The 18,438-nt window shown below is 53.5% G+C and overlaps 2 protein-coding genes across 5 annotated transcripts; one reads left to right on the forward strand and one right to left on the reverse strand.

The window, feature by feature from the left end:
* The first annotated feature begins 464 nt into the window (after positions 1-464).
* Positions 465-7,188, forward strand: CLDN15 (claudin 15). Of its 4 annotated transcripts, none has more exons than XM_019988109.2 (6): positions 472-1,690; positions 1,805-2,268; positions 5,196-5,360; positions 6,315-6,396; positions 6,474-6,590; positions 6,670-7,188. In XM_019988109.2, exons 2-6 carry the CDS (start codon positions 2,052-2,054, stop codon positions 6,794-6,796), a joined length of 708 nt encoding a protein of 235 aa, XP_019843668.1. In that variant the 5' UTR covers positions 472-1,690; positions 1,805-2,051; the 3' UTR covers positions 6,797-7,188. The 4 variants fall into 4 exon arrangements, with proteins under 4 accessions (XP_019843669.1, XP_019843668.1, XP_070636205.1 ...); XM_070780104.1 differs by having other exon boundaries at positions 472-1,169; XM_019988108.2 differs by having other exon boundaries at positions 472-878; positions 1,019-2,268.
* Positions 7,189-11,840: 4,652 nt separating this feature from the next.
* On the reverse strand, positions 11,841-18,323 carry ZNHIT1 (zinc finger HIT-type containing 1). Its single transcript, XM_019988025.2, has 5 exons — positions 18,166-18,323; positions 12,989-13,159; positions 12,444-12,523; positions 12,169-12,338; positions 11,841-12,075 (listed from the first exon to the last, which is right to left on the reverse strand). The coding sequence occupies exons 1-5, from the start codon at positions 18,185-18,187 to the stop codon at positions 12,054-12,056; spliced, it is 465 nt and encodes a 154-aa protein (XP_019843584.2). The 5' UTR covers positions 18,188-18,323; the 3' UTR covers positions 11,841-12,053.
* Between the last annotated feature and the right edge of the window lie 115 nt (positions 18,324-18,438).

The following is an 18,438-nucleotide window of genomic DNA, read 5'->3' on the forward strand; positions in this document are numbered from 1 at the left end:
GGGCCCAGGAGGTCAGAAAATGGAATATATGACTAAGCTTACGGGGGTCACACATGGGCCCTTCCTGCTCTGCACCCTCCTACTCCTACCCCGGAGGCTGCTGTGGGGTTCTCCTTTGTCCACCAAGCTGCCCAGACCCCACACCCTTCCTTCCTTCCCCCACCACTAGCCATGTCCTTGAGCAGTGGCAGGCCAGCATAGGGACGTGGCCTTTGCACAGCCTTAGAATCCTGACAAAAAACAGTGACCAGAGGCGGGAAGGGCAGAGCTGAAGGGACAGGCGAGACTGATGTCTCCTCTGACCCACTCAGCTGCCTCTCAGCATGGAGTTTTCCACACCAGGGAGGCCCCACTCAGCTTCCTCCAAAACCTCCACCCTTCCCTCCCTTTGTCCTGCGTCCTCCCCTTCCTCCTCCCTGTCCCTCTCCTTAAGGGGCGGGTGGACTGCCGGGGGCGAGGTAGGGGGGGAGGAAACGGGCATTTGGCATGGAGTTGGCAGAGGTCATGGAAGAGGTCAGGAACCCAGGACATCCCAGTTGCAGAGGAAGGTCGGGACCCAGTCTCCACCCAGCCAACTTGGCCTCACACCCGTCACCCTGTGCCAGGCTCAGCCTGGGCCTGTCTTGCTTCACTTCATACCTCTCATTCCTTATCCCCGCTGGGGGGACAGGGGAGGAGGCACCTGTGGGCAGCATGGAGGAGCCTGGCACAGGGAGGAGGATGGGGATTGCATCTCAGCACAGTGATGTCCTGTGTGACTGCCTGGGTGTAGAATGGGCCCCTTGGAACTGAGCCCCAGCCACCCCCGCCAGAAGAGAACCGGACCTGTCCCAGCTGTGGCCTCAGGGTGGGAAATGAGACCATCTCTGCCAGGACAGGTGCTCAGCGTTGGCTTGGGGTGGGGACCCGGAGGTTTCTAATCTGTCATAATTAGTAGAGCCGGTGACGGTTCTGATAACTCTGAGCTGTTTAGATTATCAGAGGATCACGTCCTGGGCTTGTGATTTATCCCACTTAGGGCCCCTTTGGCAGCAAGATCAAGCTTTTTGCTGAGAGTCAAAGATCAACCCAACAAGGGGAGAAATTCAAGTTCAGGAAGTTGGAAGTTTGGACGAGAACAACCCCTGGTTGCCTCAACCTGGGCCTTGGACACCCAGGGCATTCACCAGGTACTGAGCAGTTCATACTTGCAAGGAGCTTTGATCTGTGGTCACAATTCTTAACAGAACCTATGAAGTGAGGAGTAATAGTTCTAGTTCATGGAAGCAGAAACAAGCTCAAGGAGCTCCGACTTCATGCCCGTGTTGCTTTGGTAAAGGATAGGACCTGGTTTGAATCCCGGTTGGTTGGATTCCAGAGCCATGGGTTCCCCCAGATTTCCCATTCCCTCATTCAACCTTACTCTTCCTTGGAGACTCAACCCCGAGGTCTTTGCGTTTCTTGAGCTGTTCTCACCAGCATTCAGGGAGGGTGGCTCAGCTGCCTTGATCCTTCCCCACCGAAAGGTGCAGGGGACTTCTCCGTGTTCAGTCTCGGTCTCTTGCCTCTCAGCCGCTCCCTCTTTCCTTGCCCCTCTTACTCCATTCTCTGGCCCCCGATGAAAGCTGAGTCAGAGCCGACGCTTCCCCTTGGCTCCCAGTGCCTCCCATGGGAGCCCCTCCTTGGCGGCGTGTCCGTTAGTCACTCCCGGGTAAGTCCTCTCCCCCCACCCTCAAGGGGCGGGGAGCCCAGGGCAGCCCAGAGGCCAGGGGGGAGGGGGTGGACTTTTGGCCCGTTTCGTTTATTCCCTCCATCTCGTCAACAGCTGCCGTGCGCGCTTGGCTCATTCCTCTGACGGACCTGCGGGGAAGCGAAGAGACCAGGGGAGAGGGCAGGAGACAAACCGGAGCCGGACCTGGGCCACGGAAGAGGCCGAGGCTGCAGCCTGCCTCCCTCTCTTTCCCTAGCCTGCCTGAACCACCCTCCTTGGCCAAAGCCCCCTCAGATCCCCCGGGGCCCAGCCCCTCCCCCTCTCCGGGGCCCCGGGCTCCCCTTGGGGCCTGTGTCCCACCATGCCAGTGGCTGTGGAGATCTTCGGCTTCTTCCTCACAGCCGTGGGGCTGCTGATGCTGGGGGTGACTCTGGCACACAGCAGCTGGCGAGTGTCCACCGTGCATGGGAATGTCATCACCACCAACACCATCTTCGAGAACCTCTGGTACAGCTGTGCCACTGACTCCATGGGAGTCCACAACTGCTGGGAGTTCCCGTCCATGCTGGCCCTCTCTGGTACGGGCTGGGGAGAGCCGAAGGGAGCAGAGGGAGGCGGGAGGCTGGAGAGACCCCAGGGAGGGTGGGTGCTGCCTGTGGTCGGACCTTGGGCACCATATAGCCAAGGGAAGCCAGATGCAGTGAGGAGACCTGCTTCCTGCAGCCAGGAGTGCTGGGGGCATCTCTGTCTGGAACTGCAGCAGAGGCCGTGCCACATGTGGCCCCCTGCTCTAGCATGCCCCTCTGTCTTTGTGGCTACAAGTGCGGGCACCGGGTCTAGAGTGACGGCCCCAGCACCTGCCGTGGACCTGCTCCGTGCCTCAGGCCTGATAAAATGAGCTTCATTTGACCCATCTGTTAAGACTTGGGGTCAGAATAGCACTGGTTCACTGGGTGGTCATGAGGATTATGTGAGATGGAATGTGCAGAAAATGTTAATGTGAGGTTGGTGTCTACGTTCACTCAATCAAATCCAGCACTTTAGTTTTGGGGTGAGAGTACTGGGGCTCGTGGGGTGAAGAGGAAACCCCATCTGGGATTCCTGGGGGTTGAGATACTTAGAAGTCTCAATAACTGCACCAGGCTTGCACTGGGACATTGGTCTCACTGCCATGGCGAGCTCTAGAAGGCTGTTTTAAATGGAGTCCTCTTGCCCGTCTCAGTACCCACTGTAGTCAGGGCTGTGTGTGCATATGTGTTTGGGGTTGTTAGTGGGCTGGAGCCTACAGCTCTTTGGGCCCCAAAAGGTCCTCCCTGGTGGCTGGAGCTCACGTTGTGAGCAGTACCCATCACTCCCCCACCTAGGGAGTCCTTCAGTCGGCCCCTCACCAGACCATGAGGGGATGACCAGGAACCCAGTGCACTGCAGCTCCCGCGCCCTCACTGGGGTTGCTGGAGCCATCGTGCCCTTCCAGGTCCCCCAGCTGCAGGGGCCAGGTGGCAGGGGAAGGAGCTGAGGCCAGCATGCCAGGAAACTGCCTCCCCGAGTATCAGAGATGCTATGAGCCGCTAGGGAGTCTGGGTGGGTCTCCCCTGCCCCTACTATTCCCAGGGTCTCCTGAGGCAGCTACAGGGGCTTCATGCTCTCAGCCCATCCAGGACACCCCCCCCCAAAAAAAAAAAACTTCTATGAAAGCTGAGTACAATCTGGGTCAGGCACCAGGATCGGACACGAGAATGGTGGGTGGGCAGGAGGGACATTGGCTGCAGCCGCTCAGCAGCGTGGTGTGAGGAGGGGCCCCACTGGGACTGCTGCTAGAAACCTCTCATGAGTGTGCACAGAAGACAATGGAGGACGGAGACGCAAGGGTGAGCGAGCCGAGCGGGGAGGGCAGAGAGCACGCAGCTGTCCAGGGATCAGGTTGAGGTTCCAGGCATCATTAGTGCTTCGCGCGCACCATTTTAGTGCTGTTTACACTGGCAGCATTAATGACCTCATCTTCCAGAAGCAGGAAAACTGCATGGTGACCTGCCCTGAGCCACCCAGGTGGCTGGGGGTCTGGAATTCAGAGCCAGCCGATACTTTGTTCCCAGGCTGGTTCTGGTCCTGGGAGGGGTCCTGTCACTTATTCACACTGCAGCCACGCAGCTGCTTACGGACCCTTCAGTAATATCTCCTTACCTACAAGAGCTCCCTGGGGATCAGGAGCTGGTCTGCCCAGGTTGGGGATGGGTGGGTGGGTGGATGGATAAGTAGGGGGAGAGGCTGGGGGAACTCCAGAGGAAGTGACGGGGAAGGAGAAAATGCTCCCAGGGAACTTTGCCCCTCCTCCCTGCCCCCCAACCCTGGGCGACTTCACATCTTCCTGGCAGGGGCCCAGCCTTTCCCCTTCAACACGGGTGGCACTGCCCCACCCAGGGAAGGGGTGCAAGGTCCTTGGGAGTACTTAGCAACTGTCGAAGACCTAGGAGGAGGAAGGGGGCCCAGAAAGGGAGCTTCGGCTCTGAGGAAGGAGCATATGAGCTAGACTTGCCTCACACCCCTCCTAGGCCCAGGTATCCCACCTTCCAGATTAGAAGCTGCCACTGCTGCCCCCTATCGGTCACTCCAGGAAGAGGCTCGGTTCAGGATGTCAGGCACTGTGCTGGGCATTAAATGGGACCTCCCAGATGTGAGCCAGGGGAGGGGTGCTCACAGAGTGTAGTGTCTGTAACACCCAGCAGAGCATGTTATGCTAAGTCACTTCAGTCGTTTCCTACTCTGTGCGACCCCATAGACAGCAGCCCACCAGGCTCCCCCGTCCATGGGATTCTCCAGGCAAGAACACTGGAGTGGGCTGCCATTTCCTTCTCCAATGCAAGAAAGTGAAAAGTGAAAGTGAAGTCGCTCAGTCGTGTCCTACTCTTAGCGACCCCATGGTGGTTCTCAACTAGTGGTAGTTTTTTGACAATGTCTAGAGATTTTGATTGTCCTGTCTAGGGGGACTGCTGTTGACATCTAGTGGGCAGAGGGCAAGGATGCTGCTGAATACCCTACGATGCAGGGACTTCCCTGGTGGTCCAATGGTTGAGGTTCCGTGCTTCCACCACAGAGGGTCGCCAGGTTCGATCCCTGGTCGGGGAACAAAGATCCTACATGCCAAGTAGTGTGGACAAAAATTAAAAAAAAAAAAAAAAATCCTGCCAAAGAGTATCACCCCAGGACAAAGCATTATTAGCCAAAGTGTCTAAGTGGCGCTGAGCAGAAGCCTTGTAACAGAGACAGAGGTGAAGTGCACCTGGAGGGTCGAAGGGTGCGGAGGTGAGCTCCTGGGAAGGAGGGGGTGTGACCCCTCAGGCTGACCCCTCAGACTGATGGGGCCCGAAGGGGAAGGAGAGGATTTGAGGGCTTCTAGGGACCGAGACCTGAGCAGGTTACATTAGGGGCTAACTCTGTCACAGGCTGGAGAGCAGGTGGAGGGGAAAGGGCCGGGTCTGGGACCCATGGCTGCCCCCCGCCTCCCCAGGGTACATCCAGGCCTGCCGGGCGCTCATGATCACCGCCATCCTCCTGGGCTTCCTGGGCCTCTTCCTAGGCATGGTGGGGCTGCGCTGCACGAACATTGGGGGCCTGGAGCTCTCCAGAAAAACCAAGCTGGCGGCCACCGCAGGAGCCCTACACATCCTGGCTGGTAATCGGGGGAAGTCATGGGTGGACCCTGAGCTGCAGTGGGAGGAGGTGGTACTGCAGTGGGGGTGGGGTGGGCAACCCAGACCCAGGGTTGCCTCACCTTCCCCTTTGCACTGACACCTGACCCCTCTCCCTGCTCACCCACCCTCACCCATACTCACCAATCCCTTGGTTACAAATCAGTCCATCAGCAATGTTTCTTGAGCCTGCACTAGGAGCCAGGCATGAGCGAGGTGTGGGAGGGAATCCAAAGCTGAGAGTTTCTGCCCTCCAGAGCTTACAGTCTGGCTGGGAAGATCAGAGCTAGGACGTGCACGCACGCACACACACACACTGTGCACAATAACAGTACCACAAGACTTGCCATCCCTTTTCAATTTGCAAAACATATCTGTGCACATCCCCTCACAACACGCCTCTGAGATAGGGCAGGTCTTGTCCTGTTCTCCAGATGTGGACATAGGCTCAGAGAAGCCAGGTGGCTTACTGGAAGACACAGCCCCGGGGGGCGGCCAGGCTGGACCAGTAGTCCAGGGGCCTGGCTGGCCTTCATGCACTGAGCCGTAAGACCCAGGAAAGGGGTGTCAGCGCAGGCAGGGCTGATCAGGGAAGACTGCTTGGGCTTTTGAAGATGGGTAGGAGCTGGAGCAGATTCCTAGTGTGGAAACTGTGGTCCAGGCACTAGAGGTAGGAGGGACAGGGCAGGTGTGGGATAAACAGGGAAGAGGGGCTGAGGAGTAAAGTGGGATACTAGACAAGAAAGATGGGCTGCAGTGTGTCCTGGGTGCTGGATGGAGCAGCCTGCCTTTTGACGTAGGAAACAGAAGTGAGGAGCTGGCGAGGGGAAATGAAAGGGATCCGATGAAGCTTGCTCTTGGACTTGATGCCCATGTCCCTTCTCTGGGCCACACCTTCCTCCACCAGGCCTAGCTGGGTTCTCCGGTTCCTCCCCCAGGTATCTGCGGGATGGTGGCCGTCTCCTGGTACGCCTTCAACATCACCAGGGACTTCTTCAACCCCTTGTACGCAGGAACCAAGTGAGTGTGGGGGACAGCGGGTGGGTCTCAGTGCGACTCCTGAGCTAGCGCCGCCTGCTCACCGTCCTTGTCCCCAGGTACGAGCTGGGCCCTGCCCTCTACTTGGGCTGGAGCGCCTGCCTACTTGCCATCCTGGGCGGCATCTGCCTCTTCTCCAACTGCTGCTGCTCTCGGGACCGGGACCCCGCCACCGGGTAAGGGAGGGCGCGCCGCGGGGGCGGAGTGCGGGGCGAGGGCCGCACCTCCCTCTGACCAGGTTCTCTCCTCTGCCAGCGTCCAGCTTCCCTACAAGGCCCCCGTGATACCGGCCGCCAGCCTCGCTGCCCGCCTGCCCGCCGCAGCGTCGGATGAAGAGGGCGACAGCAGCTTTGGCAAGTACGGGAAGAACGCTTACGTGTAGACAGCCGGGCCTGTGGACCCATTCCCTTCCCACTGCCCCCAGTGGAGAGGGGTCCCTGGAATACCGGGGCTGCGGGCGCGGGCCCCTGTTCTAGGTTATCAAGTTCAGGACCAAGCCACGCTTCAGGCTCCGCCCCCTGCCCGGAAGCCACACCCAGCTCTGGCCTCAGGCCCCGCCTTCCCATGGGAGCTCCGCCCTGGCTACACCTCTTTCCTCTGGTTCTCCGGATCCTCTGCTGCCAACAATCGGCCTCCTGAGAACTCATCTCTGGCCTCTGAGGCTGGGCCCTCTTAACCTTCTGAGTCTAGGTTCTGGGCCGTTAAGCGGGTGGAGGCGTCCCCGAGTGTTTGCAGTCTGTATAAATTCATGCATAAATAAACTTGTGAACTGTTCTGGGGTTGAAGGTGTCATGAGGCAGTTGACCCAGCAAGGGGTGGCTGAGGCGGCACCCAGGGTCACTTCAGTTCCTGGACCCCAGGCTGTCACCTGTCCACTGCCTTTGGACTGCCCCATCTGGCAAAGGAGGAAAGGAGTTGCAAGTAGTTTGTAGAGTGTGGCATTCTCACAACTACTGATAAGGCCCAATAAGCAGCAGATAAGGACCGGAATAGCAGATACCCTCTGGCCAGACTGATAACAAGTCATTCCTTTTACTCTGGACCTTTCTCACAGCTGTACGAGGAGATGAGTGGTCTAGAGTTTCTTTACCTGGACCTGAGAGTGAATATCAGAAGTTGACAAGCCTTTTGAAATGGTGTCAAGTCAGCCAGGCCTGGAGCAAGTACATTTTTCTGGGGATGGTTCAATAACTTCCAGAAAAGGCACTGGAGGTCTGTTCAGAGGCCTGTGTATTGGTGGTGTGTGTGTGTGTGTGTGTGTGTGACTGAATGGTATCCAGCTCAGACATGGCTACAGTGCCGTGGGCATGCTTGGCATAGGCCCAGCCAGCACTGAGCAGAGCCAGTACACAATTAAGGCAGGAAACTGAGGCTGAGGGAAAGAAGCCTGGCATCCAGTGTTAGGAGCAGAGAGCAGGGTCTACCCTGGCACCCATCCCGTCGTGCTGCGTACAGCAACGAGTCCTTGGTGGCGTGGCACTTGACCTTCCTTTGATCCCACCTGCTCACCTGCACTGACTTTCTCCTGGGATGTAGAGACCTCCCACACCTGCGTTCTAACTGGGCCCTCTCTCCTGAGCTTCAGAAGTCGTGCAGCCCTCGAGTGTTGTCAGCAGGCTGGGTGAATTCATCACTTTCCCCCAAAATCAGTTTCTGCCAGGCCAAACTCTTGAGTCTCACAGACTGACCACCTCAGTCCTCTCTGGCTGCTCCCTTCACTTCCTCTTCACCACCTCCCCTCAGCTGGCAGCCAAATCCTATCAATTCTCCATAGAGCTTTCCACTTCCACCTAGTTCTCCCCCTTGTCCCGCCTGTGTTGGGTCCAGCCCTCATCCCCAGACTCTAATGTTAGAGAAACCCCCTAAGTGAGCTTTGTGACTCAGTTCCCTTTTCTCCCTATTCATCATCCTGCCCTGGCAGCACCCTGGTGCTGCAGGAAAAAAAGACAATTACACCTTGGCACGCTGCCTGGCCCTGGCCCAACTGTTTAAAAAAAATTAATTTGGCTGCATCGGGTCTTAGCTGCCACACTCCACACTCGTGGGCTCTTTATTGCAGCAAGCTGGGTTCTCTCCAGTTGTGGTACACCACCTTAATTGCCCTTCAGCATGTGGGATGTTAGTTCCCCGACCAGGGACTGAACCTTCGTCCCCAGCATCGGCAGGCAGATTATTAACCTCTGACCCACCAGGGAAGTCCCTAGCTTGCCTTTCTATCCCCATTTCTTACTATTCCTCCATACATCCGTGGTCTCCCAGCAAGCTGGACTGCTCAATGGATACACACATGCGAATCAGGGCTTCCTCCTGGGCTCCACCCAGAACACATGCTTTCCGTGCTATTCCCATCATAAAGGGTTCCCTGGCCTATCCCTGCCCCTGCCCCCCCACACTCGGCTTTCATACCATTTGTGGCTGTCCCCAGGCCAAGTCCAAAGTCCATGTGGAAGGGACTGTACAGAAACACAGACACTGGGAAGCGGGTTCCACGCAGGCCCTCAGTGTAACAACCTACAGGACAGGCCCTGGGCCTCGTGATGCTGACCTGCCTCTTCTCACCCCTTCCCCCTTTCAGGAAAACCAACCTGAGCCAAGTTTCACATTCAAGCCTTGACTGCGTGCCTTCATATGACCATGGGGTTAAGGTTTGGTTTCTTTGTCCATCAAGCAGGGTCACATGGCTATAAAGGGCTATTGAACTACTTTTTAACCCTTTTTAACATTATTTTCTTCTCTGCTAGAAGCTACAGAAGCAAGATCTGGTGAGTTCCCTGCCCTCAGAGAACTCACAGGCTGGGAGCAGACAGAAATGCAGACAGCTAGTTACCATGTAATGGGCAAGGTGCTACGGCTGCTTATTCCAAGAAGCCTCTGGTTTCTGAGGAACTGGCTACGAAAAAACTCAACAACAAACTGCTTAGGTCTTGGGCAATGAAGACAATAGCTGAGCACTCACTGAACACCAGGCACTGTGCCTGGTACAGTCTTTAGTCCTCTGATTTCTGGAAGGTGGCTGTAACAGAGTCGGAGAGGCAAAGTGATCTGTCCAACCTTGTACGCAGCACTAATAATTAGTAGTACAGCGAAGTGAAAGTGTTAGTCGCTCAGCTGTGTTCGACCATTTGCGGCCCCATGGACTGTGGCCCACCAGGCTCTCTGTCCCAGGGGATTTCCCAGGCAAGACTCCTGGCACGGGTAGCCGTTTCCTTCTCCAGGGGATCTTTCTGACCAGGGATCACCCACATTGCAGGCAGATTCTTTACCATCTGAGCCACCAGGGATTTTCCAAAGACCCAGGTGTTTCCCAAGGTGGGGACCAAGTCTCCACTAGTACATAGGAAGCTGGCAAAAACTGCTCAAGATTTTCCTTGAGGAATTATAGTTTTAAATGAGGGTCTGGAGATCCTTCCTAGAAAAGATCAATAAATGACTTGTAGAGCCAGTCACCATGAGGAGGCCCCTGGGATCCTATCAAGGCCAGCAGAGGAAGACTGAGTGTGTCAGAGTAGACAAATCTTATACCATGCGGAACAAAATATCAGTACACTTAGGAAATAAACCAAGGAGACTGCCGACTCAGCAGCAATCCAACAGGAAATCCGAAGCAGGTGATCACAGTGAAGCACAGGAGGTGTTCCTCAGCCAAGAAATAGTCTTGTCTTTTTTTTGGTCACACCGTGCAGCTTGTGGGATCTTAGTTCCCTAACCAGGGATCAAACCTGGGGCCCAGCAGAGTGAAAGTGCCGAGCCCTAACCACTGGATCGCCAAGAAATTCCCTCTATTTTCTTTCTTGAGTGCACTTCTTGGCGGAGATGAAAGTAGAAAGGTTAGGATCCAGGGAGGTTTCCCTGGATGAGAGCAAGATAATTAATCTAGGCCAAAGAGTCAGCAGCCAGCAGACTGAATTCCTGATGTGCCCGTTACTATCGCTGTCCAACCAACCATCCCAAGGCTCAAAGGCATAAACCGTTTTACTATACACGTGGATCCTGTAGGTCAGGAATTTAGAGCAGAGATGGCCAGTGTCTGCTCCAAGATGTTGAGGACACAGCTAGGAAGACTCAAATGGGTGAGGGTGACTTGATGTCACAGGAGTGAAGCAGCTTCACTCCTATGGTGGAAGCCTGGGCTGGGAAGGCTTGAAGGCTTGCTCACCTGGACCTGTCAATGGGAGGACCTGCACACACGGGGCTTCCTCACAGCATGGGGACTTCAGGACGGTTGGGTTTCTTACAAAGTAGCCGAGGGCTCCAAAGGTAAGTATTGGGGGACGGGGCAGAAGCTGCACTGCCTTTTACCACCTGGCCTTTCATGTCCCATGATCATTCTTCTACCATTGTCTACTGGGCCAAGCAGTCGTAAGTCTGACCAGATCCCAGGGGAAGGGGGCCAGCAGCCACTTTTTGATGCTTGAAGGATAGTAAAAAATTTTACAGCCTTTTCTGAAAACCACCACGCTGAGGACTGTCTCTTAAACCCTGTCCTTACCACCATTCAACACGACGCTGTCACCCAACACTACTTGCCCAACCACCAGTCTCCAGAAGAAAGAGCAAGCAACTTCCCAGGAAGAGACTGGCAACACCTGGCGAGAAAGTCCAACCACAAGGAAGTCCCCAAAAGCGGGGAGAAGAGCCTAGGAAGGCCCCTGACACCAGCCTGGCTGGATCTCATGAATACCTTATTGAAATCACCTGTGTCACAGGTCTTTCCTACGCATCTGCTTTGCTATGTTGCAACAAGGTACTGAGCCTCAAGACAGCAACTCCGAGGCGTTTTCGAGCTCATGGCTTATAATCCACTTAGAGAAGGTGTGGGTGTAAGAAGCTCTAGTGCCACAATGTTATATTAATAGCATCAGGGTCACCAGGAACAGAGGCCTCTGTACCATGAACTCCCTGACGCTTCCCAGAAATGTCTAGGTTTTCTCTACTACTACTAATTTCACACACCACAGTCCATGATAAGACGGGCTTCCTAAGGACAACTCAGATGGGTGGCACCAAGGACAAGGGCCCAGTCTCTCCCCTTTGGGTAAGAATCAGAGACAAAGACAGGGCTGGCTCCTTCTGTGTTACCCTTCTACATCCCCGTCCCCAGCCCTCACTCCACTTCCCCATCACCAGTCCTGGGACTCAAAATACACTCAGAAGAACTAGAGAAACAAAAGGCAAAGGAAAAAAAAAAGAAAAGAAAAACTAGATCAATAACCAAAAAAGTGACAAAAAGTAGCAGCCAAGAAAAGCAACGACATAGGGGTGGCGGAAGAATAGGACAGCATCTTTCTTGGTCAGGGACCCAGAGGGGCAGACGGTGGGAGGAGTGATTGACAGGTAGGAGGAAAAGACACAGAGCAGCGAGTTCAAGAAACAAGGGACCCACCAGCCTCACCCGCAAAATCCCACAGAACCACCTGGGCAGGCTCTTCCTCGCACGGGACCTTTTATTACAACTGCACTCCGAGGGCTCAGGTACCGCCCTGCCTCCGGCCCTGGAAGTGAGGCTGGTCTCCCTGGAGGACAGGACATGGGCTTTGCTGGGCTGCCCTCCTGGTCCAGGAGGAGCGTCTTTTCCTTCGGTGACGCTCTCTCCAAGGCTGGGCGATGCACAGGGCCTTCCTCTCTGGGGATGCCCAGAGTCACACAGTCCACTTCAGGCACCTGCGGGCAGAGGAAGCCCTGGATGAGCAGAGGGTCCCTAGGCTGCTGGAGGGAGGAGGGGGAGGTTGTGGGCCGGGGGAAGGCCCCTCTCACCTGGTCTCCTGGTGGGTGCCCAGACAGCGCACAGTACAGTACCGGGCACCGCAGCTGACACAGGTGTAGGGGGAGGGGAAGCCGCAGACAGCACAGAAGGGGCGTTGGGGCCGGGACGGGGGTCCCGCACAGGCCGTCAGGTAGTTAGGGCCCTCGGCCACGCTCAGGTTCTGCAGAGACAAGGGGGCGGGGCCGGCTCTGACTGCTCCGCCCACCCAGGGATCCCAGCAGGTGCATCCCTGCCCCGTGGGGTCTTCCCTGCCAGCTCCTCTCACCTGCTCCTCCAGCAAGGCCTGAAAGTTTTTTCGGAAGCGGAGTTTAAAATGATCACCTCGTGTTTTCTTCTTTTTCTTTCCTAGACGTCAAGGGCGATGAGTTACTTGGCCCTCACCCAGAAGACACCAGCTTCTCTGCCCCACTGTTCCCAATGCCCCTGTGTCCCTTCCCTGCCCAGGTGCCTGCCAGGTTCTAAGCCGGCCTCTCTCTACCATCCTTCCCCGCCTCCACTTCTCCAACCCGAGCCTTCCTCCATCTCCACACTCCTGATACCTAGAGCTCCATGTCAGAGCCGGAAGCGATCTCAAGGGCTCACCTGCCCTGGCTTCTTTATTCTATACACAGGAAAGGAAACTGAGGCAGAGACTGGGAGAGGGCCTGGCTCAAGGGAGCCAGAGGAGCTCGCAGGCCATCCATCCCCCAGCCCGACATCCTTACACAGCCCTGACCCAGCCAGGCTCTTCCCTCTTCCTGCAGCCTTGCCTCCTGGACCCCCCCTTCCACTGCCCCCCGCGGCACCCCCTTCCTCCTCCACCCGCCTCACCAGTGTCTGCGTCGTCATCAAACTGAGGTAGCCGCTTGCCCAGCTGGGGGAGGCCCGCGTGGGGGTCGTCCTGGAAGTTGTCATTCTCCAAGGCCTCAAGCTGCCTGTTGATGCGGCGCTGCCGGGCTGCCCGGTCCAGCACCCGCCGCTGTCCAGGGTCCTGGGAGCGAACTAGATGGGATGGGGCCACAACAGTTACAGGAGCAAAGAGACGCTGGGCAGCCTCGGCTCTGAGCCGTGGGTGGAAGGAAGATGTCCAGGGTGTGGGAGCCACAGTTCTCTGATCTCACCCTAGTCCCCAAACCCTTGGCCCCTGGATCTCCTCCCAATATATCGCCCATTCTGGCTGCTTCCTTCTTAGCCACCTAAGACTGCTGTTTCACTCATTCATGCCTGGTTTCCATCCTTTTGGCCCCATCCTTTCCTCCCAATCCCAGACCTGGGCAGTGAAATGTCTCCTGGAGACCTCTCATTGCTGGCAGAAACCACACAACCGTGCCGGTGGAGACCGCAGTGCACTTGGGTTTCCCAGGCGCCACTGGGACCTTGATGCACTCAGCCTTTATGCACAGCAATCTTATTTCCCACCTCAAAGGACAAGCCACCATGGAGAGATGCTATTCCATCAGCCCACCCTCAATCGTAACTGCGTGGGTACCCCCGTCTCCCTCCATTCCAAGTGGATGCACCCACAAGTCCCACTGCTAAACCCAAATCCTTCACTCTGAGTTCAAGTCTTCCTGTCCCTTGCATCTTCAACACCCCCCATCCCCCACTCAACTGGTACTCTCCCCTCCATAGCAAAACCTGCTGAATTCTCATGTGTCTAACTTCACAGCCACTCTGCTGTGAGAGCACAGTCCATGCGATGTTTTATTTCCCTACCTCTCTTCCACTCCAAACTCACCCCCAGCAAACCAACTCCCACTCTAAGGGAACCAGTCACACTCAGGACAGCTAATGTAACTGATAAATGGGTGTGAGTTCTGGTTGCTCCACCAGTCAGCTGTCCCAAGCTAGCAGAAGTTGGTTTGTGAGGTTTAAGGAAAGAAGCAGTCGCCATAACATAAAAGTGCAAAGTGATGCAATAAGTGCTGACGTAGAAGCTACAGCAAGAACGAGCTAAGGGAGTTCCCTGGTGCTCCAGTGGTTAGAACTCTATGCTTTCAGTGCTGTGTGCCCAGGTTTGATCCCAGGTTGGGGAACTAAGATCCTGGATGCTGCATGGTCTGGCCAAAAGAAGAAAAATCAGAAGAGCTAGCTAAGACAATTAATGAAGGTGGCTACATTAAACAATAGACTTTCAATGTAGACAAAACTGCCTTCTATTTGAAGAGGCCATCCAGGACTTTCCTAGCTAGAGAGGAGAAGTCCATCCCTGACTTCAAAGCTTCAAAGGATAGGCTGGCTCTCTTGTTAGGGGCTCAAGTGGCTGATGACTTTAAGTTGAGGACAGTGCTCATTTACCAGTCTGAAAATTCTAGGCCCTTAAGAATTAGGCTAGATCTACTCTGCCTTTGCTCTATAAATGGAACAACAAAGCCTGGATGACAGCACATTTGTTTATAACATGGTTGACTGAATATTTGAAGCCTACTGTTGATACCTACTTCCCAGGAGAAAAGATGCCTTTCAAAATATTAATGCTCATTGACAATGTACCCAGTCACTCAAGAGCTCTAATGGAGATGTACAACAAAATCAATGTTGTTTTCATACCACAACAAACTATTCTGCAGCCCACGAACCAAGGAGTAACTTTGATTTTCAAGTCTTATTATTTAAGAAATGTATTTCATAAGGCTGTTGCTACCATAGATAATGATTCCTCTGATGGAGCTGGGCATAGTCCATGGAAAACCTCCTGGAAAGGATTCAGAATTCTAGATACCATGAAGAACATTTGTGATTCATGGGAGAGGGAAAAAATATCAACACTAACCAGAGTTTGGAAGAAGCTGATTCAACCGTCAAGGATGACTTAGGAAATAACTGCAGATGTAGTAGAAATAGTGAGAGAACTAGAATTAGAAGAGGAGCCTGAAGATGTGACTGAATTACTGCAATCTTATGGTACAATTTTCATGGGTGAGTCAAGAAAGTGGTGCTTAAGATGGAAACCACACCTGGTGAAGATGTTGTAAAGATTGTCGAAACAACAACAAATGATTCAGAACATTACATAACTTAGTTGATGTAAAACCCTGGCAGTGGTAGGGTTTGAGAGGATGAACTCCAATTTTGGAAGAAGTTCTACTCTGGATAAAATGCAATCAAGCAGCACTGCAGGCTACCGAGAAATCCTTCATGAAAGGAAGAGTCAACTGATGTGGCAAACGTCAGTGCTGCCTTATTTTAAGCAATCGCAACAACCCCCGAGCCTTCAGCAACCACACCCTGATCAGTCAGCAGCCATCCACACTGAGGCAAAACCCTCCAATAGCAAAAAAAGTTACATTGTGATGAAGGCTTAGATGATGGCTAGTGCTTTTTAGCAAAAAGTATTTTTTAATTAAAGCACACACAGGGACTTCCCTGATAGGACAGTGGCTAAGACTCTGTTCTTAGAATGCACGGGGCCCTGGGTTCGAACCCTGGTCAAGGAACTACTAATAGATCCCACATGCCACAAGTAAAAAATAAAAGATCCCACATGCCACAACAAAGACCCAATACAGCCAAATAAATTTTTAAAAAACTGTTTTAATAAAGCATATATATTGTTTTAAGACAAAATGCTACTGCACACTTAATTGACTAGTGTAAACATAATTTTTATATGCAATGGGAAATCGAAAAATTGGTGTGACTCAACTTTATTGTGATACTCACTTAATCACGGTGGTCGAGAATCAAGCCTGCGTATCTGAGGTCTGACTGTACTAATCTCTCTGCATAAATGGAATCCTTTGATCTTTACATCAACCCTATGAGACAGGTATCACTACCATCACTATCATCCCCAGTTTACTGGAGTTCAGAGGTTAAGAAACCTGTCCAAAGTTCACACAGCTAATAAGCAGCTCCTGGGTCAGAATTCAAACCCAGAACTGCCCAGCATCAAAAAAAGTCCTCTTGATCACTGCACTATACTGCCTCCCTTCCTAGTACCAGGCAGTGCCCTGGGTTCTGGGAATATAAGCAGAGTTTAACATCAGGTGGGGGATATAAATGATCGAATCAACAAGCATGGTACAGGACAGTATACACTAGGACGGGGAAGTGCAAAGTTCTAGGAAACACACGACAGAAACACATAACCTATTCCTGGGGTGTGTGTCAGTCACTCTGTTGTGTCTGACTCTTTGCGACCCTATGGACTATAGCCCACCAAGTCCCTCTGTCCATGGAATTCTCCAGGCAAGAATACTGGAGTGGGTTGCCATTTCCTTCTCCAGGGCATCTTCCCAACACAGGGATCGAACCCGAGTCTCCTGCATTCCAGACAGATTCTTTACCGTCTGAGCCACCAGGTCTTGGGGTAGTCAGGAAGATTTTCCAGGGGAAAGTAAGTCTAGGTTGAGGCCTGACTGATGGACAGAAGTTAGCCTGATTGGAGGAGCGGAAGGTGTCTTAGACTTTGGTACCAGGATGAGAGAAGGCCTGGGTGAAAGACTGCAGTGTCTTCAATACATTTTTTAAAGTTCTATATGGCTGGTATTATAAAGTATGTAGGGGATATGAAGTCAGTGAAGTCGTTCAGTCTGTCCGACTCTTTGCGACCCTGTGGACTGTAGCCCACAAGGATCCTCCGTCCATGGGATTCTCCAAGCAAGAATACTGGAGTGGGTTGCCATTTCCTTCCCCAGGGGATCTTCCCAACCCAGGGATCGAACCCAGGTCTCCAGCATTGCAGGCAGAGGCTTTAACCTCTGAGCCACCAGGGATCCCTTCAATGAAGTCAGGCAGACCATTAAGAATATTACCTTTATGTGTCTGTATGAATTTAGATTGGGGAATTATATTTTATTTTTTGGCTGTGCTGCAAGGCTTGTGGCATCTTAGTTTCCAAACCAAGGATCGAACCCAGACCTCGGCAGTGAAAGGTCCTAAGGGTCCATTCCACTAGACCGCCAGGGAATTTCCTGGGCTTGGATTATGGTGAGGGTGACAGAGATCCAGTGAGGGTTTTAAGAGGACATGACTGGATTCATTACAAGTTAATCTGGCAGATTGCTCCCACCCTCATCACTTTTTATCTGGATTACTCAATAGCTTCCTAACTGGCCTTCCAATCTCTAGACCTGTGCTACACAATAAAGCAGCCACTAGTCACATGAGGTTATTTTCGTTTAGATGTAGACTAATTAAGATGTAATTCATTAAAATGCATGCAATTTTAAATTAAGCCGCATTTCAAGTGCTCGACAGTCACAGGCGGCTATTTGGCTGCCATACTGAATATTGCTGATTAAAAACATTCCCAACATCCCAGAAATTTCTACTGGACAGCATGGCTGTAGCCCCTCCAATCCACCCTTTGCACTAAAGTCCTTTTCTAAGAGATAAATTTGTTGCGTCAATCCCTGCGTTAAAAGCCCTTGAAGGCTTTTCACTGCCCTCTCCATAGAGTTTAAACTCGTCAGCAGTGTTTAAAATGCCTTTCAAGGGGACCTTTCCCTTGTCCTCCAGCCTGTCTCTTCTCCACAAGCCCGGGAATTGTGAACTTGGTTTCCTAAGCGATCTACGTTTTCTTGCTCTCCTACCTTGGCGCGTGTGATTACCGCTGCAGGGAAGGAGTCCCCACGCACTTGCACGGAGCGAAACCGTAACTTTCAAGACACAGTCCAAGCGTTTTCTTTCCCTCCAAGCCTTCCCTGTCCTCTCCTTCCCAGAAGTTGGGCTGGATGCCACTCCTCCCTGAGCCCAGGAGCTTTGCATCCCTCTACCATAGCACGTATCACTCTGAAACGCAATGGTAGATCTGCGTGTCTGCCCCGCTCCCGGAAAGCCAGTTCTTGGATGCGAAGGATCTTTCTTCTTTCTTCATCCCCAGCGCCCGGTTTGCAGCAGGCATGAATAAAACGTGAACAGAAGGGAGCTGCCCCGGGTTTAGGGGCCTGTCAGTACCCGAGCGCTGGGGGAGGGATTTGAGACTAATAACCGGGTGAGGGAATCCTAGGCCAGGTTCGAATCTGAGAGGAAGAGAGTGGGCCAACAGCCAGAAGATCACTTACCCGAAGTTTTCTTCTCCACCATTTCCACAACACAGCTGCAAGATGGGCCTACTGCGCACGCGTGCTAAATCTCTTGCCGTGGTCAGGGCATCATGACTTCCGGCGACGAGTGCTCCTGCGCGTGCGCGGAGTCATCCCACAGGTTTTTGACTAATTACGCGGTGTTCCCTTGGAGACCAGAAAGCTTTCCGCCATATTTTTTACGGGCAAATCTACTTCCTTCCTCTGTGTAGCTGTGTTATTTCGGAACCCCCGAAATGGGTCATTTTAAAG

This window comes from Bos indicus, chromosome 25 (assembly GCF_029378745.1).
Source record: "Bos indicus isolate NIAB-ARS_2022 breed Sahiwal x Tharparkar chromosome 25, NIAB-ARS_B.indTharparkar_mat_pri_1.0, whole genome shotgun sequence".
Lineage (NCBI taxonomy): Eukaryota > Metazoa > Chordata > Mammalia > Artiodactyla > Bovidae > Bos > Bos indicus.